The sequence below is a fragment of the Dendropsophus ebraccatus genome, unplaced genomic scaffold (genome assembly GCF_027789765.1).
Source record: "Dendropsophus ebraccatus isolate aDenEbr1 unplaced genomic scaffold, aDenEbr1.pat pat_scaffold_664_ctg1, whole genome shotgun sequence".
In the NCBI taxonomy this organism is placed as follows: Eukaryota; Metazoa; Chordata; class Amphibia; order Anura; family Hylidae; genus Dendropsophus; species Dendropsophus ebraccatus.
This window is the reverse complement of record NW_027210263.1, coordinates 46,125-72,472: the sequence shown is the minus strand read 5'-3', so window position 1 is coordinate 72,472 and position 26,348 is coordinate 46,125. Positions and strand designations below refer to the sequence as shown.

General features: G+C 43.3%; 1 protein-coding gene across 1 annotated transcript in view; it reads right to left on the bottom strand.

Annotated features, from left to right (window-relative positions):
- Positions 1-486: 486 nt before the first annotated feature.
- The window catches only part of LOC138778626 (ankyrin repeat, SAM and basic leucine zipper domain-containing protein 1-like), a 63,552-nt gene continuing 37,690 nt past the window's right edge, over positions 487-26,348 (bottom strand). The window contains exons 7-9 of the mRNA XM_069956473.1: positions 22,928-23,030; positions 4,777-4,890; positions 487-1,311 (exon numbers count right to left, since the gene is read on the bottom strand). Coding sequence (XP_069812574.1) covers positions 1,147-1,311; positions 4,777-4,890; positions 22,928-23,030 — 382 coding nt within the window. The 3' untranslated portion in view covers positions 487-1,146. The remainder of the gene's footprint in view (positions 1,312-4,776; positions 4,891-22,927; positions 23,031-26,348) is intronic.

Genomic DNA, 26,348 nt, shown 5'->3' with positions numbered 1-26,348 from the left:
CTAGGACCTGCGCACCTATATTCAGATTAAAGGGGTAGTGCGGCACTAAAAAATTATTCACAGAATAACACACATTACAAAGTTATAACACTTTGTAATGTATGTTATATGTCTGTGAATCGCCCCCTTCCCCGTGTCCCCCGCCCGTGTACCCGGAAGTGTGTGGTGCATTATACATTACCTGATCCGTGTCGAGCCCGTCCGCCATCTTGTGCCAAACGTCATCTTCGGACGGACAGCCGAATCGCTGCCGCCGTCCCCCTCCGCCGCGTCATAACTGTGCTCAGCAGCGATTGGCTGAGCACAGTTATGCTCAGCCAATGCAGCTGAGCAGCTGATGACGCGGCTGTGGACGGGCTCAACACGGATCAGGTAATGTATAATGCACCACACACTTCCGTGTTCACGGGCGAAGGGGGCGATTCACAGACATAACATACATTACAAAGTTGTATAACTTTGTAATGTGTGTTATTCTGTGAATAATTTTTTAGCGCCGCACTACCCCTTTAAGGGCTCCCTCAATCTGAAGTCGAAAATATCTGAATCTGAAGCTCAAGCCAGGAATGGATTTGAAAAAAGGAGAAATCACAGTCTTTTCTTCAAGACTTGTTCTGTGTTTATAGTTTGCTCCTGGCTTTGGGTTCAATAATCCATCCATTAAATCTGTGTGTGTAATAGAGCCTAAATCTATTTAATGATAGTACCTGGTTACAAGTACACTTAAGGGGTATAATCTCTACCCCTTATGGTGTGTTTAGACAGAGAGATTTATCTGTCAGATTTTTGAAGCCAAAGCCAGGAACAGACTATAAACAGGAAACATGTCATAAAGGAAACATTGAGATTTCTCCTCTTCTTAAATCCATTCATGGCTTTGGCTTAAAAAATCTGTCAGATAAATCTCTGTCTAAACATACAATTACTGTACAGTAATGATAGAAATAAACATAACAGTTAACTCTGAAACAAGAGACCTCCAATTTTATGGCAGATGTAAAAGCAAGGACTACATAAAGGCTCATCGACATATCAATTCAATATTCCTGATGCAAGAGGTTAAATAAAATGTTTTACATCTGCTAAAACAAACTAAAAAAAAATACAAACATTACACACTAGGTTTATCACAACCAAATTATTGCACTACAGTGTAATTTTATGCCTTGCAACGATCTGAACAACTGAAACCACAAACCCCAAACCGAGTACTGCCACTAAAGTCATTCTTCTAGCTTTCCACCATCTCCAACTCTGCTGTTCTTCCAATGGCAAAATACGGCAAGGATTATTCTTCTGGCCGTGCTGAAACTGACAGGAAAATCATAGATTGGTCTGATTTCTAGAGTCAACGATGACAGTCCACAGTTTCAAGACTCAATAACAATTATCATCCCTTCATTACCAAGCAACACTTTATGATCTTTGGCGATCTTTATTACCCAGACAAATCAGACATATTTATGTCTAATTACAGTCCATTCTGAAAAATGAAAGTGGATCTGTGGTTGGTTGCTGTGTCTCCGATTTTTTCATCCGACTTTCATTTTGATAAATCTGGGCCAATATCTGTATAATCTACAGAAATACTTTAAGGGTAGCTTTACATGTACCGGATCCTCAGCAGATTTCACGCTGCGGATCCTGGTAGTGTGAAACTGAATGGGTCACATACACGCAGCGAAATTTTCATTCCGCTGCCTGTATGTGACCCTGCCCCTTTAACCCCTTCCATCCCATTGCCCCGGCCCGCAGCATACATTACCTGCTCGGCGCTGTGCCTGTGTGTGAGGCTCTCGACTGCCCTCGCTCCCCATCAGCCAATCAGTGCACGGCAGCACTGATTGGCTGATGGGGACCGACGGGAGCCCGAAGCCTCACACACAGCCACAGCGCCAAGCAGGTAATGTATGCTGCCGGCTGGGGGCACCCCATGCATCACCTGCTGAAGGTTCCTGCTTGCTTCGGAGCCTCCAGGCATCTTCCGGCGGTTAGCCAATCAGTGCACTGCAGCGGGGTAGCGCACTGATTCGCCGACCGCAGGGAGATGCTGGGAGGCCCTGAAGCAAGCAGGAGCCTGGAGCAGGTATGTACTGTATGCTCCTGGCCAGGGCTGCGGGCGGCAGGGAGTTAAAGGGGCTGGGTTACATATGTATTCCCATACACCTTCACAGTACCAGAATCCGCAGCAGATTTCGCTGCAAATCACAGTGTGAAATCCGCTGCGGATCCAGTACGTGTGAAGGCACCCTAAGGTTGGGTTTACACTACGGAATTCTCGCAGATAAACTCAGCGGAATTCCGTCGGCTGTGCGCGCGCACAGCCGCGCGCCTTTCCGCCGGCTCCATAGACACCATTCTATGGGCCTGCGTATTCCGCTATCCGCCGAAAGAAGTGACATGTCACTTCCGTAGTGTGGACCCACCCTAAGGATAAAAAGGTTTGTATCAGTTTTTACTATTGCATTCTGCTGAACTCAATAGTGAAACTAATTGCTCACACATGTATTGATTTTAGTTATAATTTTTACTGACGTCAAATTAAGCGCACATCAATACATGAGCTCACTCAATACATGATTGTCCTGTGTTTGCAACTGGTTAATACAACCATATGCATAAAGGAGGAATAGATTTACCTTACTTTTCATTTACAGAACACTAAAAGGGCTTGTTTTTGGTTCCTTTATGTGGCAGTATCTGTCAAATAAACCCCCTGCACTGAACAGGTTAAAACACAGTCATATACCACACACCAGATTAAATGTTCAGAATCATTATCCTATTGTAGTTTTCTTTTTCTATGAAACCCCTATGTTTGCAGAGGCAGAGGGTAAAGGAGGAGGAGTCTCATCACTGCACTTTCTCTCTTATTTAAAGGGATACTCTAGAGGAAAAAAAAGGTTTTAAATCAACTGGTGTCAGAAAGCATACAGATTTGTAACTTGCTTCTATTTAAAGAACTCAAGCCTTCCAGTAGTTAGCTTCTTTATGTCCTGTGGTTAGTAGTGTCTTCTTTCCAGTCCAACATGGTGTTCCCTGCTAAGTAAAGTGGAGAAAGCACTTTAAGTGAAAAAATGGTGACTTTATTCAATGTTCCAGCTATACCTCAGCCTTGCTCAAGTGAAACATTGCATAAGAGCGGGTGAACAAAGTCAAGGGCTGTCTCTACTATTTTTACCTGGATTTATTCTGGACATCAGTCCAGTCTGGTGAGGCGTGCATTTTTCCTCTACTTATTCCATTGCTGGTGGTGTTTATCTCTTTTGGATTGATGTGTTCACTGTAGCCACCTCTGTCAGTTTCAGGAACTGTCTAGAGCACTGCTTCTCAAACTTTTTGTACTGGAGCCTCACCTAACAGACCAAGGCAATGCTTGGGCCTCACCAGACTGACCAAGAGGATGCTGGGCCTCACCATCTGTGGTGAAAGTCCATTTGAAAGCTGAAAATTACCGTAGGGCTAGCTTTCACCTGTGTCCCAAGCTCTATATGTTAATAAAGAAAGTACAAAATAAATTAATGTTGCTAAAATGGAGAAGGACTGTGCAGATCATAATCACTATGAACACTGGCTCCCCAGCTGGGCCTCACCAACAACTAGGGGGCGCCTCACTGGTGAGGCCGCCTCACAGTTTGAGAAGCACTGTTCTAGAGCAGTATTAATTCCCCATAGAAAACGTCTTCAGCTCTGTACAATTCCTGACACAGACAATACATAGATGGCAGCAGTTAGGACTGTGTAAGGCTGGAAAAAAAGCACCCCTTCCTGCAGGACATACAGCAGATGATAAGTACTTAAAGGTTTGAGAGATATATATTTTTTTAGATAAGTCATTTACAAATCTGTATATTTTTCTGACACCAGTTGATTTAAAATGTTTTTTTTTCCTACCCCGTCAAAATAAGTCAATCTATCTATACTGCTACACACATACACGTTTTATCTGCTTGCCTGCCTTTCCAACAGTAATTTAGAAAAAATGACAAAACAAATAACCTCCCTGCAAGAAACAAGTAGTAAAATATAATCTTGGTACATTTTCGATATTGCCGGCATGTTTATTAAGTGCATGTTCCCTAAGACCTATGGAAGCTAAACACACATTATTTGAAGCCAGAAACCTTTAAGTTTTCTCCAGTACAAGACTGTTTAAATCAAGATCAGAGTTTATGAATTAGATTCCTAAGTTTTATTATTTTTGGAAATGTTAGTTTAGCTTTGCAGTTTACATTTCCTAAGAAAGAATAGAAAACGTCTTCCATTACAGCATGTGTGGGCTTACTTAATACGTTTTGTGCGGCTATTCATTCTATTTATTTTCTTAACCAGGAGGTCATACGTATGTCTTATTTGCAGCACAATATTTATAACCCTTGGCTATCCCTGATGTATTTTATTCTTATTTCAGTTCCAGAATTACAAGATAATGTGTTGTAACTTCTTTTGCTGTTTAAATTCCACATGGCATCATTCAGTAACAAATTCCTTTTTAACACTAGTACTTAATTTACAGAATCCTAACCTGTCACTTTAGTCCATCAAGCCCATTACTCAAATGACCCTTCTTGACAAGAGGCTGTCACTGTGTTGTTGGTTTGTAAGTGAATGATTTGGTGTGAACACCAAATGTTAACCCTCCCACCTTCGCCGTATGTCAAATTTACATGTTTCCTCTACTAAATCTCACTATATCATATTTAGCAGTATGCTTCAGTTTGCTCCAATAGCAAAAAAAAAATTACAATAGCCACAAAATAAAAGTCAGATACAAACCTTTTGTAAAAGATCTTGCAGTTGGCAAACTTCTTTATTCAAATCTGTAAGATTCCTGATAATATCTTCACAAACACTAGAAAAATTTTGAGAAGAATCCCACTCAAAGACTACCTATTAATAAAGAGTACAGAAAGTTAAACGTTTAAATATGGAATAGAAAGTACATTAATTATCTTCTCATGATGTAGATTTAGCAGTTGAGAGAAAGCCAGTAAAGATTTGAGCATTAAAGGGAATCTAATAGCAGGTTAAAATACTCTAATTTGACTTTATTCTCAGGACCGGGGATGCTGAGAATGAAGCCAATTTCCTTTCCCTTTATTCTTAGCGCAGGATTCATTAAATATGTAAAGTAGTACAACCCTCATTGCACCAATCCATCTAGCCCATCTCATTATGAAAATTGAGGTGGCGCTCTGCAGGGACGTGGATGATTACTGCAAAGCGCAGGAATAAGAGGAGGGGGCAGGCAGGCGGATCTGTGCACTGAGGGCAGTAGTTCCCCCTCCAGTGCACCAAACCGTGTGATCATAGCATAAACCCCTAGACGACCATGGACGTACAGTTACATCCTGGAAATCTATCACCAGACGACCCTGGGCGTAACTGTATGTCTAGGGTCTCTAGGGAGTTATGAAGAGCGCTCTGCAGCGGAGCGTGCTTCACAGCAGGTGGCGGCCCGCGATCCCGCTGTAGTCTGTCATTAAAGCGTAACTGTCATTTCAGGGTCATTTTTCTGAAAACATTAAATATCAACAGTACAAGCGATTTTAAGAAACTCTGTAATAGGTTTTATAAACCAAAAGAGTTTCCTTCTGTACTGAAAAAGCAATCTCCCAGCCTCCCCCCTCACATCAGATGAAGCAGCATTTCTGTCTCCATTATGTGGCTATGGAGAGGGGAGGTGCTGTTAGGAGTGACTGAGCACGGAGCAGTCTTGCAAAGCACAATACCCTGCAATCTTCTCTCAGTACGTTCATAGATAAGCACTGACCTTTCTGACCCTAGAATCCTGCGTTTTAGGTGCCCAGACAGTCTACAAACAGATGACTTTCATGTCACCTCTTCCTGCTCCCTCATCTCCTTCGGCCCCTCCCCCCTCCATAAGGATAGAATGGAGAGAGCAGAGCCCGTCTTCACTGGCTTCTCTGTAATAAAGACGTGTTTGCCTGATAATGCACAGATAAGAAGTCAGGGGGGGAGGCTGGGAGATTGCTTCTTGAGTACAGAAGGAGGCTTTTTTGGCTGATAAAACCTATTACAGAGTTTCTTAAAATCGCTTATACTACTGATTTCTGCAATAAAAAAAAATTAGAGTTACGCTTTAACACCTTAAAAGCTGTGATCGCGGTGTCTAAGTGTAAGTGACAACAGCAGCAGCATCCCCAGAAATTACCATATTGCATTCTTTTTTACGATTTCAGCAATTTAGATTTTCATATATAATATTTTTGGGGTTCTATCCTACTTGTTATGTTATGGTTACAAAGTACACCTCTTTCTGAAAAAAAAAAAAAACAAGCCCTTATCTGGCCTTGTAGACAGAAAAATGAAAGTGCTAGAGCTCTTTGAAGGGGAGGAGGAAAAAAACAAAAAAGCAAAAATGAAAATTAGCGCGGTCCACTGGGTCATTTTGGGCTTGGTCCTCGAAGGGTTAAAAATATACAATAATGAGGAAAAAAAATAAAGACCTACTTCATTTCCATCAGGGGATTTTAACCAAAGAATGAACTGCTGGCAGGTCTCTAGACAGGTGAGTTACCCCTAGACCACAGCTCCAACACATTTGGGCTCAGAGATTCAACTATACTTGATTGTTTCTTTCAGACATAAACTGCCTACAGAGGACTGATCTGCAATCAGAGACACTGGCTGGCAGCTGAGTGAGTAGGAGGTAGGGAAGCCTTGATTATTCATAAAGTAGAGGGAAGATGAAGCAGAAGCATACAGTTTTACTTACCAGTCTGACCAGTTCTAAAACCAACAGAAATCCATATGTTTTGAGGGTCTTATGCCTCATGCACACATCCAGGCAATCAAGACAAGTCCAAAGGCTTCTATTGGGTACAGACACTTTTTTTTTTCCTGAAGGCTGTGCATTCCGGAAAATAGGTCAGGAAATTATAGATACTGCCTTATTCTGGATGTGCTGCTAACTAGCACAGGTCACTGTCAGCACCCAGCACAGTTGGGTGCTGGGTCTGGCCCTTTAATTTTTTGTGCTCCTATTTAGGAGCGCATAAAATTAAATGTGGCACTGTAGTTGAAAAGGCAAATCCCTCTTGGGGCTGGAAGCACCATTTTGCTTTCTTCCCTACAGCGCTGTGGCACATGAGTGATGTCACTTGTGCGTTCTCAGAGCAGAAAGGGAAGAGAGGCTTCAGCTTTTCGTACGTCTCCTGAAAGATTTCCTAATTAGTGTTTTGTGACCATAAAAAATGTTATGAATGGCCACAGTTCTGTATTTCATGTTTGCACTTCCTGGTTGAGCAGTTGCTAAGTAATACAAGGCCCAGAAAACGGAAATTACTTACGGTAATGATGTTTCCCGGAGTACATGACAGCACCAACCAGAGAGAGAGGGACCCCGCCTCCCCAGGGACAGGAACCTGAAGAGATAAAAGAGCAGGCCCTCCTCTTCCTCCTCAGTGAATTTCCGAGACCAAAGAGAGCCTGAATTATTAGTTACAACAAACACTTATAACCATACCCGTATCACGAAATCCGACATTAACACCTTGTGAACACCCTAGTGCCAACAGAAGTCGAACAGAAAAGAAAAGAAAAGAGAAGAGAAGAAAAGGGTGGGTTATACCATGGTGCTGTCATGTACTCCGGGAAACATCATTACCGTAAGTAATTTCCGTTTTCCCCCTCGACATGACAGCACCAACCAGAGAGAATACCAGAGATGGAATTTAGGGAGGGACCACCGCTTGTAACACCTTTCTCCCAAAAGCAAGCTCTGAGGCAGAAGAAAGATCTAACCGATAGTGACGAAAAAAAGTGTGCGGTGACGACCATACTGCCGCCTTGCAGATTTGATCCAGCGAGGCGTCTCCCCTTTCGGCCCAGGAGGTGGCCACTGCCCGAGTAGAGTGGGCCTTTACAGAGAGAGGAGGAGACAGACCAGAAGACGAGTAACACATACATACAGCCTGCCTAATCCACCTAGCTAGGGTCCCCCTAGACACCCTATCACCTCTATTAGGACCCGCAAACTGTATAAACAGGGAATTTGTCTTTCTAAACTGTTTTGTTATTTCTAAGTACTTAATCACTGTCCTCCTTACATCCAGCAAGTGAAATTCTTTTTCCCTATCATTCCTGGGATTATCACAGAAGGTTGGGAGGATTATTTCTTGCGTTTGGTGGAAATTAGAGACTACCTTCGGTAAGAAAGAGGGGTCTGGTTTAAAAATAATTCTATCTGAAAGTATTTTTGTGTAAGGTTCTGAACTAGACAAGTGGACTATCTCACAAACCCTTCTGGCTGAAGTAACTGCCACAAGCAAGGCTGTTTTCCACGTTAAAATCTTAAGGGAAGCTTCCGACAATGGCTCAAAGGGCCCTTTAATTAAAGCATTTAGGACCACATTTAGGTCCCATGGGGGAGTTCTATTCACTACCCTGGGACATATTTTTACTAAAGCTCTAAAAAAAACGCATAATCCAAGGATGTCTGGCTAGCTGTTGATCATACAAAGCCCCTAGCGCAGCCACCTGCACTTTCAGGGTTGCTGGTTTTAACCCTTTCTCCAACCCTTTCTGCAAGAAATCAAGAATTTTAGCTATATTTGGATTACTAAAATCCAACTGTCTTGTTCCCACAAAATTAAAGAAAGTTTTCCAGATTCTAAAATAAATTTTGCAGGTAATCGGCTTTCTGCTCAGCTGCAAGGTAGAAATTACAGAATCTGATAACCCCTTGCTCTTAAGAATCATCCTCTCAAGAGCCAAGCCGTCAAGTGTAGATGTTGTGCTTGTGGATGCAGAATCGGGCCCTGAGATAGTAGGTCTGGTAGTTCTGGTAGCACCCACGGATCCGCAATTGACAAATCTCTGAGGGCTGAGAACCAGGCCCTGCGAGGCCAAAACGGGGCGATCAGAATGACTCTCGCCTGATCCTGTCTGATTTTTCTTAACACCCTTGGGAGAATGGCTATTGGCGGGAAGGCATATGCTAGATCCCACCCCCATGTCTGTGACAGGGCGTCCACCGCCATCGGCTTGTCCATGGGGGACAGTGAGTAGAACCGATCTATCTGTCGATTCTCCCTGGTTGCAAATAAATCCACCTCCGGACTTCCCCACAGACGTACAATCTTTTGGAAGATTTCTCGGCTCAACTTCCATTCTCCCTGTTTTAATCGATTTCTGCTTAAGTAGTCCGCCCTTATGTTTTGCGATCCCTTTAGATGGACAGCCGAGAGGCTTAGGAGATTTATTTCTGCAAAGGCAAAAATTTCATAAGACAGATTCAATAAACTCTTACTCCTTGTGGTACCCTGCCTGTTTATTATGGCTACCGCTGTGGAGTTGTCTGTAAGCACATTAATATTTGAGTTCTTAATATATCCCTCTGACATTTTAAGAGCCTCACTAATTGCTGCCAACTCTCTAAAATTAGATGATCTTTCCTCAAAGGAACTATCCCATGATCCCTGAAAATCCAAACTACCTAAGTGGGCTCCCCAACCTGAGGGGCTGGCATCTGTAGTGATGACTAAAGGACATTTCCTGACCCAGGATAACCCCACCGAAAGATGCTCTGTCTTCAACCACCAGTATAAACTTTTCACAACCTCCTTTGTCAACACTATGGATCTGTCTAGCCCTCCCGGGGATCCGTCCCAGAGATCTAAGAGATATGTCTGAAGGGGCCTAGAGTGTGTCTGCGCCCATGGGACTGCTGGAATAGCTGCCGTAAATAACCCCAGCAAGGACATACCCCTTCTGATTGTGAGCCTGGGATTTCTTACTGCCAGCGACACTGTGGATTGTATTTTCTGAATCTTTTCTTCTGGCAGAAAAGACCTTTGAACAGAAGAATCTAAAACGATCCCCAGAAACTTTTTCCTTTGCGCTGGAGACAAAAAAGATTTTTCATAATTTACAATCCAGCCCAGCCTACCTAGGATGGCTAAAGTTCTATCTACTAGTGACTGTAATAACTCTGCTGATTCAGCCACCAACAAAAAATCGTCTAAATAAGGGATGAACAGACCTGGCCCTTCCCTGACATGCGCTGCCATCTCTGCCACGATTTTGGTGAACACCCTGGGCGCTATCGCTATGCCGAAGGGAAGAGCCTGGAACTGGAGGTGAAACAAAGAACCATTTATACATATAGCAATACGTAGGTACTTCTGAAATTGTGAGTGTATAGGGACATGTAAGTAGGCATCCTTTAAGTCAATAGATGCCATAAAACAATCTTTGCTAAGCAAATTAACCGTAGACTTGACCGTCTCCATCTTAAATTTTTGGTATCTTAGATACTTATTTAATGGTTTTAAATTAATAATAACTCTATAGGAGCCATCCGGTTTCTGGATCAAAAAAAGGCTAGAGTAGAAGCCATGACACCTTTCAGCCTCTGGCACTGGTACCAGGACATTTTTATTTATCAAAGAAATAACTTCCCCCTCTAAGGTCTTCTGACCTATTTCCCCCATGTGACTTCTTGTCACCAAAAACCGGGTAGGGGGTAAAGACACAAAGTCAAAAATAACTCCTTCTCTAATATAACTGAGAACCCAACTGCTACCGCAGATCTTTTCCCATTCACTAAAAAAAAACTTCAATCTGCCTCCGACTTGCTCTGAATTATTGGCCGGCTGGCTTCTTCCCCATGTCCGATTTCTGGTTGAAGAGGTATCCCCTAGCTTTGGATGCCCCTCTTCCTCTTAATCTATCTGCAGCTCGACCCCGGAAGTTTCCCCTTCCTTGTACCCGAAAGGACTGGAACCTTCCTGGTTGAAAAGTAGAGGGAAACCCTTTCTTCCTGTCCCCTGCTTTTTCTAATAAATCTTCTAGCACTGAACCAAATAATGTATTTCCCTCACAGGGAATGTTACACAATTTTGTTTTGGCCACTGCATCTCCTGACCAATTCTTTAACCATATGGCCCTCCTGGCTGAATTGGACAGGGCTGCGGATCTTGCGGAAAACCGCAAGGCATCCGCAGACGCATCCGCTAAAAAGGATGCTGATTTTTTTAGCCTGGGCAAGGATGCTAACAGATTATCTCTAGACTCACCAGACTGCAGCCCTTCCTCCAACTGTGCCAACCATAATAACATAGCCCTAGCTACACAAGTGCTTGCTACACTCGGCTTAAAGGACTCTGTTGTGGCTTCCCTCAGCATCTTCCTCCGGCCCATTAGCTTCCTCTATTTCAGAGGTATTATTTTCTGGCCCATCCGCCTCCTGATCAGAATAACCCGCACCTGCATGCGAGGGGCCCGCAGCCTCCACATCCAGAGGGGCTGCCACAGGTGGGACTACTTTTAGAGAGTTCTGGATTTCCGTTTTAATCAACTCCCTAAAAATAGGAAAACACAAAAAACCACCTTAGCTATGTGCTGACTTTTCACCAGTAATATGCTGGGCAACAACAGAGGGATCACTCACTTCATAGATGCTAGCAAGGTAGACATATTAGGGACTTCTGCTGACACCATCTTGCTCACACAGGAGTCACATGTAGGACGATCCGAATCAGCCGGCAACCTGACTTTACAGATCCTACATTCTTTCTTAGTAGATTTTGAGGACCTCTTAACCTCCTCCTCCTAAGAAACATCATATTGTCAGCTCCCTAAGAGATTTTTTGTCTTACCTCCAAGTGACCCTCAGCCCTCTGGTACCCTGGGTTTTTCTGCCGTCCGTTCCGATTCCTTTCCACTCATCGCTGCGTCCAGTGACCGGCCTTCTCACCCCCAACCGCCTGCGCCACACTCTCGCCTTTATGATACCCCGAGCGCTCCTCACTGAAGAGTCTCCGGCATCCGGCGCTCTTCCGGCGTGTGACGCGGCTTCCGGAACTTCCAGACGCGTCACCGCGCGTCACTTCCGGAAGTTCCGATACCAGGCCCCAATCCTCCGGACCCTCCGGCGCGCCACAGCGCTTCCCCGGAGCTCCGTATGCGTCCGGCCTGACTGGGAACCGACCCAATGTCTCCTCAGTCTCCGGGGTGAGTAGGACTTAGGCCGAACTACGGCCTCTAGAGCATCCCCCTCAGCTTACAGCCCCAGGGAATAGAGGGAGCTCCGGTCCCCTACTTTTCTTCAGGCTTCCCGCAGGGACAGGAAACCACTGAGGAGGAAGAGGAGGGCCTGCTCTTTTATCTCTTCAGGTTCCTGTCCCTGGGGAGGCGGGGTCCCTCTCTCTCTGGTTGGTGCTGTCATGTCGAGGGGGAATACATTGCTTTCAAACCTGTCCTCCCAACCTGCTTACTCGCCAATCCCAGCAGTTGTGCCAATTCCTCACCTAAAGCTGTTGCAGAACATCTAATTTCACTGCAGAATATAACACATTCAGTAACATTGCAGCACCTGCTGTCTTCATACCATTTGCTCTTTCTGTATCAAAATTCTGCACAAGGCAGCATGCTGTTATTCTTTCTGACGCTTCATAAATGTCCCAATAAAAGTTTATATGAATCAGTGTATATGACAGAGAAACTGTAAAAGCTAAAAGAGCTGGTCAAGATGGGGACTTCACAAGGGTGGGGGGACAGATCAGAGACAAGATCCAGAAAAGCCACAAGCGACCTCGGAGGATGATGTGTTGTTTACAGAGAGAGGGAGTCGCTGCAGGCAATAAACATTTTGTAATTCTTCTATTTCCTTCAGTGGTGAATCACATAAAACCAAACTAAAGCCATTATTATTAGTGATGTCACTATATTAGTAAGGTTATATGACTTGGGGTGATCATTTTATTTAAATACAGTTTTACTTTACCACATAACCCCTTTTACCCTTCGAATGCTGCAGGACTAAAAAGGTACGGCTGATGGGGTGACCACCAGGGACTGCATTACAGTAAATCTCTGTGACACAGTAAGATATCAAGCTGGGACATCGACCCAGACCAGGCAGATAAAAGAGGATTTCCTCATAAGATGAAAACGCAACCAGCCAAAAGAAATAAAATAAAAATGCACATATGCCGCTAAATGTGAATAGGACACATACATGCGTAGTATAAAAATGTAATTAAAAAAAAAAAAAAAAAACGCGTTTCAGCTCAGTGTTATCTCATAGAGCCTTCATCGGATAACAACTTAACAGTAACAAACATCACATATAAATAGCATATGCACATTAGCCTAATAATCACCCCTTAAATTTTCCACCTCTGACATAAGTTGTACAAATGTCAGAAAATTATCCACTGAGTAGACAATGATCATAGAAGAAATGCTCGTGATATTTGATGCAAGTGCTCTTGTGCACAATTTTATTTTGGCATAAAGTGTAGTCACAGACATTAATTCCGACGTTTCGGTGGTGACACCTTTATCAGGGGTCTATGGACATGAAAAATATATATTGTTACAGGAATAGTAACGTGCACAGGGCTAGGGTGGGTAGGACAGGAGGGGGGGAGGTATAGGTACAAGACTCATAGGGAAAGTAACATCAAAGTGACAAATGCTATGTACATAATAATAACACAAAAGTTGCTGGATGGAATATCTGGAGGATGATGATGAGAGAAGGCAGAGGATATTCCATAGCTATGAGGGAATACATAGATGCTAGTGAGGATTAATCATATATAATGACAGTAACATAGTAGTAGGGCACAGTTGGTATAAAATGCATGCAGCAGGGTTGCTATGAGGTATAGGATAGATGACAGTTTAGGGTGAATCATAGATACAGAATAAGAATACAGCTGGTAGTACCGGTGTTAGTTGTTGCAGTATGTGGGTAGCGGAGTAATGGAGGTCAGCTGTAAAAGTGAAGGTAAAGTCAGGGCTGAGTAAGCGGTAGTTAGGAGTACTATTGGAGTAGGGAATGTGGTGAGGGGTAGTTACCTCATTGGTAACAGGAGGTCCGGGGGTGGCTGAGGTCCGAGCAGAGTCGGGGATGGTGAAAACCGGACAATGGAGCTGGAAGAGAGGAAGCCGGTTATGAAGCTGACATGATGTTTGAGGCTATGGTGGAGAGGTGAGATATTTACCCAGGGAGAGACCATGCGGTGATCCGGATCCAGCGGAGCTAAGTCGCGCAATGATGACGTGGACACGTCCAGACGTCTTATAGGGGTGGCGCATGCGCACTGTTAAGGTTAGGGAATAGGTGCGTACTGCGCAAGCGCAGTAATGCGGTGTCAGGGGCATGGATAGAGGCGGACTAGAGGCGGACCAGAGAGGCATGTATGATGTAGGGGGCGGGTGTTAGATGTGACGTCTAGCACAGAGAAGAGGGTCGGGCCCTGGAGGCGTGATAGAGGGCAGGTTGTAAACAAACTTGTAATGCGGAGTGTTATGGCAACAGTATGGAAGTAGTGTAGAGAGAGGAAAGAGTGATAGAGCTAGACAAGGAGGATATATGAAAGGAAGACATGCATGGGAGAGATACTATCATTCCTAAATGCCCATACTACCTGTATTGGATGCATAGGAGTCATGGTCTGGCCTATGAGAAAGTAGACATGAACATGATGAATCAACATCAGTGTAACAATAAAGCATGATTATAATAATACACAAGGTATGATTATTAATAGAATAGTTCATATTCTCTATTTAGTCCATTAGGTTTCAAGGTGCCAAGAGTATGGATCCAGAAGGCCTCACGTTCTTTCAGTCTCTGGATCCTGTTGCCGCCTCGGCGAGCCAAGGGGTTTTGTTCGAGTACTTGAAAGCGTAGTTGTGAAATGTTGTGTCTGGTTGTGATGAAGTGGGCAGGTATGGGTAGGAGTGTTTTAGCACATCGGATAGTGGACTTGTGTTGGGAGATGCGGTCCCTGACATGTTGTGTTGTTTCTCCTACATAACCTAAGCCGCATGGGCATTTAATGAGGTACACAACGTAAGCGCTGTCGCATGTGAAAAAGCCTTTTATGGGAAACTGTCTACCAGTATGGGGGTGTGTGGCGAAAGGTCCTTTGGTGACATTAGAACACTGGTGACATTGTAGGCACTCCTGTCTGTTGGTTTCACATATAGATCAGTGCTGATGTGTCCTGTGGTGTCCTTTGTGATCTGGGTGTCGAGGAAGTTAATAGTTGAGGTGTCAGAGTGGATGGTGAATTTGAGACTCGGGATATGGGTGTTGATGTCACTGAAGAATTGTTGTAATGTGTCGTTGGTGCCTGTCCAGATGCAGAAGATATAATCTATGAATCTTTTCCAGATTCGGATGTTGTTGCTTAGGGGGTGTGTGTAGATGATTTCATTCTCGAACTGGGCCATAAACGCGTTAGCGTATGGGGCGCCACATTCGAGCCCATCGCTGTCCCGGCTATCTGCATATAGTATTGATCCCCAAAAAAGTAAGTAATTTTTGGTAAGGATGATGTGTAGGAGTTCAAGGCAGAATTCTTTTTGATTGTATGTCAAGTTGGTGTCATTGTCTAGGAGACTTCTAGTGGCTCGCGATATTTTCGCCTCCAACATAACTTCTCACACGAAGAACGCCTAGCTCTAGATACACTGGCCAAGGACAAAGAACTTATCATCAAACCAGCAGACAAGGGCGGTGCCATAGTCATTATGGACCGCTCCTACTACACAGCAGAAATACAATCACAACTCAATGATACCAATACATACATCCCGGTAGATAGAGACCCTACCCCGAAAATTAGGCAAGACATCCGCAATGTACTGGACAAATACACCCAAAACAACACCATAGATTCCCAACTACAGGAATTCCTAACCAACCACCACCCTGTGATACCTGTTTTCTATACATTACCTAAGATTCACAAGATTCTGTGGGTGGAAGCCTGCCTTTGCAAGCCCTTGTCATGATCGCAATACTCGCACCTTGAGTTAGACATTGACAAAAGGGGCCACCCTGTTGTTTCCCTGTCTATGTTCCAATACTCGCAACCGAGTGGGACTTAAGGGGTTATTTATCAGGGTGGTGTGGTGCTCTCCCCATCATGGAGGCACCCCGTTGGCAACAGGCTAGAGATATCTGGCTATCTCGTGTTTTGAGACTCGTAACTGAGGCTCCACGGACTCTTGTTTTGCATATTTAAATTTTTGGGGGCATCAGTGGAGACTTTTGATTGAGTACTTCATTGGAATTTTTTTTCGCTGTTCTCCTTGAGTTCAGTGATTACTGTGTTTTGTTGGTTGATTTTTCATTGCCCCAACTAGCCAGAATCCTACCCCACACTGACGAGGGGCAAAAACCCCGAAACGGCTGTCTGTGGGTGGAAGCCTGCCTTTGCAAGCCCTTGTCATGATCGCAATACTCGCACCTTGAGTTAGACATTGACAAAAGGGGCCACCCTGTTGTTTCCCTGTCTATGTTCCAATACTCGCAACCGAGTGGGACTTAAGGGGTTATTTATCAGGGTGGTGTGGTGCTCTCCCCATCATGGAGGCACCCCGTTGGCAACAGGCTAGAGATATCTGGCTATCCCGTGTTTTGAGACTCGTAACTGAGGCTCCACGGACTCTTGTTTTGCATATTTAAATTTTTGGGGGCATCAGTGGAGACTCTTGATTGAGTACTTCATTGGAATTTTTTTCGCTGTTCTCCTTGAGTTCAGTGATTACTGTGTTTTCTAAGATTCACAAAAACCTACAGAAACCACCTGGACGCCCTATAGTTGCCTCCACCGATTCTATTCTATCACCATTAGCTAAATTTGTTGAAAAAGTTCTTACGCCCATCATTAGACGCACTCGCTCTTTCTTACTCGACACCTTTGACTTCCTGACACACATCAATAATACCAACCCGGTACCTCCCGATAGCGTCCTAGTAACCCTAAATGTTTGCAGCCTGTACAACTGCATTCCTCACACTGAGGGACTGCGAGCCACTAGAAGTCTCCTAGACAATGAAACCAACTTGACATACAATCAGAAAGAATTCTGCCTTTAACTCCTACACATCATCCTTACCAAAAATTACTTCCCTTTTTGGGGATCAATACTATATGCAGATAGCCGGGACAGCGATGGGCTCGAATGTGGCGCCCCCATACGCTAACGCGTTTATGGCCCAGTTCGAGAATGAAATCATCTACACACACCCCCTAAGCAACAACATCCGAATCTGGAAAAGATTCATAGATTATATCTTCTGCATCTGGACAGGCACCAACGACACATTACAACAATTCTTCAGTGACATCAACACCCATATCCCTAGTCTCAAATTCACCATTCACTCTGACACCTCAACTATCAACTTCCTGGACACCCAGATCACAAAGGACACCACGGGACACATCAGCACTGATCTATATGTGAAACCAACAGACAGGAATAGCCTTCTTCACTACAGCAGTTGCCACCCACGATCAGTCAAAAATTCGCTGCCCAAATCACAATACTGCAGAGTACAGAGAATAGTATCAGATAACATGACAAGACAATCACGACTCAGAGAAATGGCCGATAAGTTTACCAATAGAGGCTTCCCACCCAACTCCACAGGTACTTATAGATCCCTGACCACTAATAACAGCAGAACTACCGAACCCAAACCACCTAGGGTGGCATTCGTTAACACTTATCACTCATTCTCACCACTCATACAAAAGAACATTTCAGCACACTGGGATCTACTCGCTAAAGCATACCAAGATATTGCAGAGTTCCAACAGCCACCCCTCATGTGCCACAAACGCCCTCCCAACCTTCGTGACCGTCTAGTCAAAGCTGACATTGGTACCCTTACAAAACCAGCAGACAAACCTTCCTCACATCCCAACGGAAAGGCACATACCCGTGCCTACAATGTCACCAGTGTTCTAATGTCACCAAAGGACCTTTCGCCACACACCCCCATACTGGTAGACAGTTTCCCATAAAAGGCTTTTTCACATGCGACAGCTCTTACGTGGTGTACCTCATTAAATGCCCATGCGGCTTAGGTTATGTAGGAGAAACAACACAACATGTCAGGGACCGCATCTCCCAACACAAGTCCACTATCTGATGTGCTAAAACACTCCTACCCATACCTGCCCACTTCATCACAACCAGACACAACATTTCACAACTACGCTTTCAAGCACTTGAACAAAACCCCTTGGCTCGCCGAGGCGGCAACAGGATCCAGAGACTGAAACAACGTGAGGCCTTCTGGATCCATACTCTTGGCACCTTGAAACCTAATGGACTAAATAGAGAATATGAACTATTCTATTAATAATCATACCTTGTGTATTATTATAATCATGCTTTATTGTTACACTGATGTTGATTCATCATGTTCATGTCTACTTTCTCATAGGCCAGACCATGACTCCTATGCATCCAATACAGGTAGTATGGGCATTTAGGAATGATAGTATCTCTCCCATGCATGTCTTCCTTTCATATATCCTCCTTGTCTAGCTCTATCACTCTTTCCTCTCTCTACACTACTTCCATACTGTTGCCATAACACTCCGCATTACAAGTTTGTTTACAACCTGCCCTCTATCACGCCTCCAGGGCCCGACCCCCTTCTCTGTGCTAGACGTCACATCTAACACCCGCCCCCTACATCATACATGCCTCTCTGGTCCGCCTCTAGTCCGCCTCTATCCATGCCCCTGACACCGCATTACTGCGCTAGCGCAGTACGCACCTATTCCCTAACCTTACCAGTGAGCATGCGCCGCCCCTATGAGACGTCTGGACATCACCACGTCCACGTCATCATTGCGCGACTTAGCTCCGCTGGATCCGGATCACCGCATGGTCTCTCCCTGGGTAAATATCTCACCTTCTCTCCACCATAGCCTCACAAATCATGTCAGCTTCATAACCGGCCTCCTCTCTTCCAGCTCCATTGTCCGGTTTTCACCATCCCCGACTCTGCTCGGACCTCAGCCACCCCCGGACCTCCTGTTACCAATGAGGTAACTACCCCTCACCACATTTCCTACTCCAATAGTACTCCTAACTACCGCTTACTCAGCCCTGACTTTACCTTCACTTTTACAGCTGACCTCCATTACTCCGCTACCCACATACTGCAACAACTAACACAGGTACTACCAGCTGTATTCTTATTCTGTATCTATGATTCACCCTAAACTGTCATCTATCCTATACCTCATAGAAACCCTGCTGCATGCATTTTATACCAACTGTGCCCTACTACTATACTACTATGTTACTGTCATTATATATGATTAATCCTCACTAATATCTATGTATTCCCTCATAGCTATGGAATATCCTCTTCCTTCTCTCATCATCCTGCAGATATTCCATCCAGCAACTTTTGTGTTATTATTATGTATATATCATTTGTCACTTTGATGTTACCTTCCCTATGAGTCTTGTACCTATACCTCCCCCCCCCTGTCCTACCCACCCTAGCCCTGTGCACGTTACTATTCCTGTAACCATATCTCATTGTAATATATATTTTTCATGTCCATAGACCCCTGATTAAGGTGTCACCACCGAAACGTCGGAATTAATGTCTGTGACTACACTTTATGCCAAAATAAAATTGTGCACAAGAGCACTTGCATCAAATATCACGAGCATTTCTTCTATGATCATTGTCTACTCAGTGGATACTTTTCTGACAAGAATACCTCTACTTTCCACTTGGTATAATCAGACTGAGTGTTACTCCTTACGCCTATACTATAAGTTGTACAAATGTACAAATTGTTCTTGGGGGGATTAGAATTACTTTTTGTACGTAGTCCCAGGTTATTTAGGCACAGTCTATAATCATGTCTCTTGGTCAGTCTTATTGGAAATGTCACTCTCAAACTTAGAAGAAAATGTTTTGAGTCTCATATTACTAAAAAACCTTGAGAGGTCAATGTCCATTTGAAACGTGTCAAAAGGCTCTAACAGACTAAAAAACAGACCTTTCTCTAACACCTTTATTTGCAATTACTAATGCCCCTATTCCACGGGCCGTTTTAGAGGAGCAAACGAGCGCTATCAGCGCTCGTCTGCTCCTCGTTCGCCGCTCGCTGCCGCCGCTATTCAACGCGGCTGCAGCGAGCGGGTGAGTGCGGGAGGGGCGGCGGGGAGCTGCGGGGGGGCTGCCCGGGGGATCGCTGATCGTCCGGGCAGCCCATAGGATATAGCAGCGTCTGCTGCCGATGCTCCTATTCAGCGGAGCGACGGCAGCAGATCGCTGCTATATCAGTCGCTTGTTTTTCAACATGTTGAAAAACAAGCGACTGCAACGATCAGCCGACATGAACGATGTCGGCTGATCGTTGCACTCTATTCCACGGAACGATTATCGTCCGTAGCGGTCGATATCGTCCGAAAATGAACGATAATCGTTCCGTGGAATAGGGCCATAAGAATCTAAGCCAACCTAGGACCAAGATATGTTATCGCTTTATCGACGAAATCATTTACATATGGGACGGGCCACAAGACACCCTGTACTACTGATACTCATCTAGAGGACTACTGTGCCTGTGCTAATTTCTTATTTGCAGTGTCATCCTATGAAGGAGGCTCTGGGATGTCATGGTCACATGCTCTTTTATAGGGCGCCATGTGATGGACAGACAAACTGTACAGTAGGGGACAGCAACATATCCCACAGGAAGATAGGTGATAGGGAGATAAATTTAAAAAAAAAATAAAAATAAAAACTTTGTCTTTGCTGATGGCCACAACACTGAGCTACAGTATACATGACTCTTCCCTCCCATATCCTCCCTGTCTTTACCAATTGACGTCCAGGGTTGGGCCTCCAGCTCTGTACGTCAATTAGACAAGGCAGGGAAAGGTGGAGGAGGAAGCGTGCATGCTGTGGCTCAGCATCACTTCAGCTTCCAAGGAAAAATGTAATTATATAACTGCAAATCGCCATCAGCAAAGACTAAGGCATCATTTGAGTTATCTCCCTAGCCCACCTATTTGCTAGTGTCTGAAGCTCTGCCCTTTAAAATATACATACATCATAATGAGCAGAATAAAAGCAACCTGTCAGTTTTAAGGCATTGTGAATCGTTGTGTGTCAAAACTAACTTGTCCCCAGGATAGGGGACAATTAAGAGTTTGCGGGAGGGTTTGGGGGTGGATGGGGGAGTCGAACCTCTGTACCCCCTGCCGATCTCCAGATCGTCCCCCTGCTCCTTTGTTATGAATACAACCGTGGGTATGGCACCTAACCAACGGCTCTATTCATTTCTATGAAGCCGCCCCCAACCCCCACACCTGTGATCCCACCAGTGGCAGTAGTTTAACCCTTTCAAGGTCACTATGTAATACGAAAGAAACATTGAATGAAATGAATGACACGTGCTACACCTGTGAGGTGTCCGATTGGCACCCCAGCAACATGATTGTGGGTTGCCAATGGGTTACTTAGCAAGCAGAGGGTCCTTACTTAGCTTCCAATGCTGCCAAAGAGTCTACGCCAATTTAAAAAAAAAAAAAAAAAACTCCCATAATAAAAGTTAAAATCCCCCCTTTTCCTATATTTCAAATGAAATAAAAATCTAAACCAATATAAAAATAAACATATTTGGTGTCTCTGCATGTGGAATTGTCTAATCTATTAAATACATTATTCAAAAGAGTATGATAAGTCCCATCAAAACCAAAATGGTACTGTTAAAAACCATGAATCATGGCGCAAAGAAAAAGCCCTAATACAGCCCTAAAGATGCCAAAGCGTCGTTCAAATGTCACTTTTCAGAAATAAATGGTCAAGTATCGCTAGTACTGTTTTGCAGCCTCCCCCCTCACTTCAGAAGAAGGATTTCTGTGTCCATTATACTCTATGGAGGGGGAAGGATTCGAGGTGGATGAGTGAGCAGGAAGAGGAAAAAAGGCAGCCCTCCAGAGCACATCATCCTGCAATCTTCTTTTATCAAGCTCCCATACTTGCACTGACCTTTCTGACCTGTAAATCCAGTGTTATATGGGGTAAGACAGTCTCAAACATCAGAGCCGGTTCTCTCCCCTTCCTGCTCACTCATCCCCCTCAGCCCCTCCAAATGTTATAATAGACTCTGCAAACCCATGTTCACTTTGCTTCTCTTTAATATGGCTTTGCCTGATGCACAGAAATATGTGTGGGGGAGACTTTTTTGACTAATAAAACCTATTACAGGGTTTCTTAAAATCGCTTGTACTATAAATTTCTGCAAAAATATTTTCAAAGACAGTTACACTTTAATAAAGTACTAAAATAAAACTATATAAATTGGATATCTCTAATCAAACTAACCCACAGAATACAGAAAACTGGTGACTTTTACTGTAACTTGCATGGTGTAACAAAATTATCCAAAGTTTACTAAACTGCTGTTTTTCCTTTTTTAATTTCACTCAACAAATATATATTTTTTTCAGGTTTTTTGTACATTTTATAGTAAAATGAAAGGAGCCATGAGAAATTAAAATTAGTCCTGCAAACAATAAGCCATTGTATGGCTCTGTATTATAGAAAAATTAAGACCTTATGGGTTTTAGAAGCTGAGGAGGAAAATATCAAAGTACAAAAGTCAAAGTGTCCCTGTTGGCATAACTTTCAAAATCCAAAAAAGTAGATATGAAAAAAAGCAAGTTTTCATGGCTCAATGTGTCTGTGAGCGCAGATGACCTGGGAAACACGGGACTTCCTGTGTTTAGACTTTGAAGAAGAAAAAAAAAAGTCAGAACACAGGAAGTGCCTTGTTTTCCATAATAACTGAAAGAAAAAAATGAATGTCAATTGCAAACTTGCTTTATATCACATCTACTGCTGATTAAGATTTTAAAAGTTATAACAGTGACACTTTAAAGTAAGACACATACCCCAAACATATCTATTCTTAGATAAAAAAAATTAAAATAAAATATAAAGGCAGAGTGTGGTCTTTTAAAGGCACCATGTGGTCTTTTACTACCAACTTTGTCTGCTTTCATGTAAAAATTCACTCTACATAATCCACATTATATTTACTCAAAAAAAAAGGACCACCCAAGGCTACATAGTTTTATTTATCAGAGCAATACTTACATTTTGAGGATTCTGAGGTATTTGGTTCCTTACACCTACCACGGCTTGAGTTATGGTACTACACTGTCGATTCAGCTTTAGTAAAAAAGCAAACAGTTCATCGCTATCATGGGGGGGAAAAAGTAAAGACTGTTATCAAGTATTTTGTGAATTAATAAACAAAGCAAAAAACAATACCTAACAATTTTTGCTATATGGACAATAAGTGGTATATGGACAACAACAATATCCATCTGCTTGCGCAATATTGCAGACTGTTCAACACACATTAAAAAGGGTTGCCTGTAAAGGTCCTTTAACACGATTATTTTTTCTTTTAAATCATAGGCATTTAGACAAGATAAATCGGTATGAAAAGTCATTAATGTGATCATATTTAAATATGATTGTAATTGCGTTCGCATATATACTGTGACTGATCATAATTGTGTTTGTATCTATACACTGTGAACAATGAGTGTTTACACTGAAAGACTTAAAATCGATTAACAAGGAATTTGAGGTCAGCTCAAAATATGCAGTCAACGACATACGAACAAATTTTCATTCAGAGTCTCATCGTTGCCGCATTCACACTAGAAGATTACTGCTTAAATTCAAACGATTTAACAATTTTTTTGCACAATAATAGTATATGCAACTTTTTAAATAATTTTTTACTACACTTTTCCTGTATTTAATGCGACCAAAAATGCACAATTTTGCACTTTAATGGTGCGTTCACACCTACAGGATCTGCAGCTGATTTTCTGCAGCAGATTTCATTTAAATAACTGAACACAGCATCAAATCTGCTGCAGATCCTGTAGGTATGAACGCACCATAAAACTTTTTTTGCACTTACCATGCATGATCAGGAATGTGATAATTTAATAGTTTGGGCGAATAAAAAAAATGAAAAAGGGGGGTGATTAGTGCTTTTATTAGGGGATGGGATTTTTATGAATAAAAAAACACTAATTTTTTACACTTACTAGAAGTAAGGGGGGCCTTCTATACACAAAGCATTGATCTCTCAGACCAATCAGATCAGTGATACATTGCTCTGGGCTGCTGCATATATTGCCAAAACAGAATTAGCGTCAGTGAAACGTTGAGGCCCAACCCGGGCACAAGAATGGATCTCCCCCCCCCCCCCCCCCCCCCCCGAGATGCAATCCAATCTGCTAGAAACCAGGGACATGCAGAGTAGAGCAGAGCATTTAAATGCAGCTGTCTGGTTTGACAGCTTCATTTAAAAGCTTAATTAGCAGACGCGGCGACAGGACCACATCAGCTGATAGCAGCCGGGAGTAGTGCTATTCAGAACTGGGTCCCAGCGCAACCCCTTTGTGAACCCCCCCTTGCACCATGATAACGTACGATACTTTAACCCCTTAAGGACCGGGGCAATTTTGATTTTTGCGTTTTCGTTTTTTCCTCCTTGTGCATAAAAGGCCATAGCAGTTGCATTTTTTCACCTAGAAACCCACATGAGCCCTTATTTTTTGCGCCACTAATTGTACTTTGCAATGACAGGCTGAATTTTTGCATTAAGTACACTGCAAAAGCAGGAAAAAATTCAATGTGTGGTGAAATTGAAAAAAAACAAACACATTTTGTGTTTTTAGTGCCGTTCGCCCTGGGGTAAAACTGACTTGTTATATATGTTCCACAAGTCGTTACGATTAAAACGATATATAACATGCATAACTTTTCTTTTATCTGATGGCCTGTAAAAAATTCAAACCATTGTCAACAAATATACAGTATGTCACTTAAAATCGCTCCATTCCCATGCTTATAGCACTTTTATCCTTTGGTCTATGGGGCGGTGTGAGGTGTCATTTTTTGCGCCATGATGTGTTCTTTCTATCTGTACCTTGATTGCGCATATACGACTTTTTGATCGCTTTTTATTAACATTTTTCTGGATTTGATGCGACCAAAGATGCGCAATTTTGCACTTTAAACCCACAAACAGAAGCATGCCAAATGTATCGGTGGCACATCCAAAAATGAATATTAGCCAAGTAAGTCAATTAGAGTATGACAAAAAATAAATTTTATTGGTACAAAACGACAAATGGGACACACAGGTTAAAAACACTTAAAATGCACAACCAATCAAACATTGTGCCGTGTATGATAAACACGGTACAAAGACAAGCTGACATACAAAGGTATAGGGGATCCTCACTGGTGAAAGTGATATGAAACAGATTAGACACAAGTACAAAAATGATGCAAGGTAAATAGAAAAAAGGCCAGAGCGTGGGGACAGAACGCGTGGGGTTCTGTGGACGCTGACACTGATCCTCTTGTCTGGTGATATACATCTTTTTGGCTCTGGCCTTTTTTCTATTTACCTTGCATCATTTTTGTACTTGTGTCTAATCTGTTTCATATCACTTTCACCAGTGAGGATGCAGCCGGAAGTAAACGAGTGCCGAGCCGAGGACGGCGCCATCTTGGAGCGGTCCCCGGCCGGCTTCAGAAACGGAGATAGCTCCTCCGGGATGTTATCCCGGAGGAGCGATCTCCCCACTAGACACCAGGGATGACGCTGCAAACGGTAATCGGATGCAGCTGTCAACTTTGACAGCTGCATCGGATTACTGTATTAGCAGGCACAGCGATTGGACCGCGCCCGCTAATACCTGCGGTCCCGGGCTACAAGCGGCACCTGGGACTGCCGCGGTTCAGAGCGCCTCCGCCGCATGGCCCCGCTCTGAATGTCCTTAACGCCTGCGGTCGTTAAGGGGTAAAGTTATATATACTGTATATATATAACAGGTATTTAGGTATTAAAACAGGTAACAGGTATTTAAACAGATTCTGGGGTCACTGACAATCTTGCAATATACTTTAATTAAATATTTTGGTAACACTACAAGTGAAGAGACATACAAGATAAAACCATTAAAAAAAAACAACACACAAGTTAGAGACAGGGTATGATTAACACAGTACCCAAAACACCCCGACATATATACAAGTATGAGTCCCTCAAAAGAACTGCTAACAGCCCAAAAAGTGCTTGAAAAAGAGGTTAATTCCTTAAAACGTCGCAATCTATGGTGTTCGCAGCAGCGACGCCAGTCACCTTCGGTGAGCTGTCTGCAGCTCGACAATGAGCATATGAACTATCCTCCTCTTGTGTCAGCATCTGGACATGCTGCACATATGGGTGAATATGCTATACCCTGATATTTTGTGAACTTATTTACAATATAGTGATCATTTGCAAAAAGAAAGCGCATTGTGTAATTTTCTTCTGTTGGACTTCCCGAGGTACAAGCCCTCGTTCACACAGCCACACAAGAGGGCAGCAATTTTTGTTGTTTTTGAACAACCTGAAAAGTAACACAGAATATACTGTTATATCAAAAAGATGTAGAAAAAATTAGCTGCTACAGACACCAGACAAAAAAAAAAATAC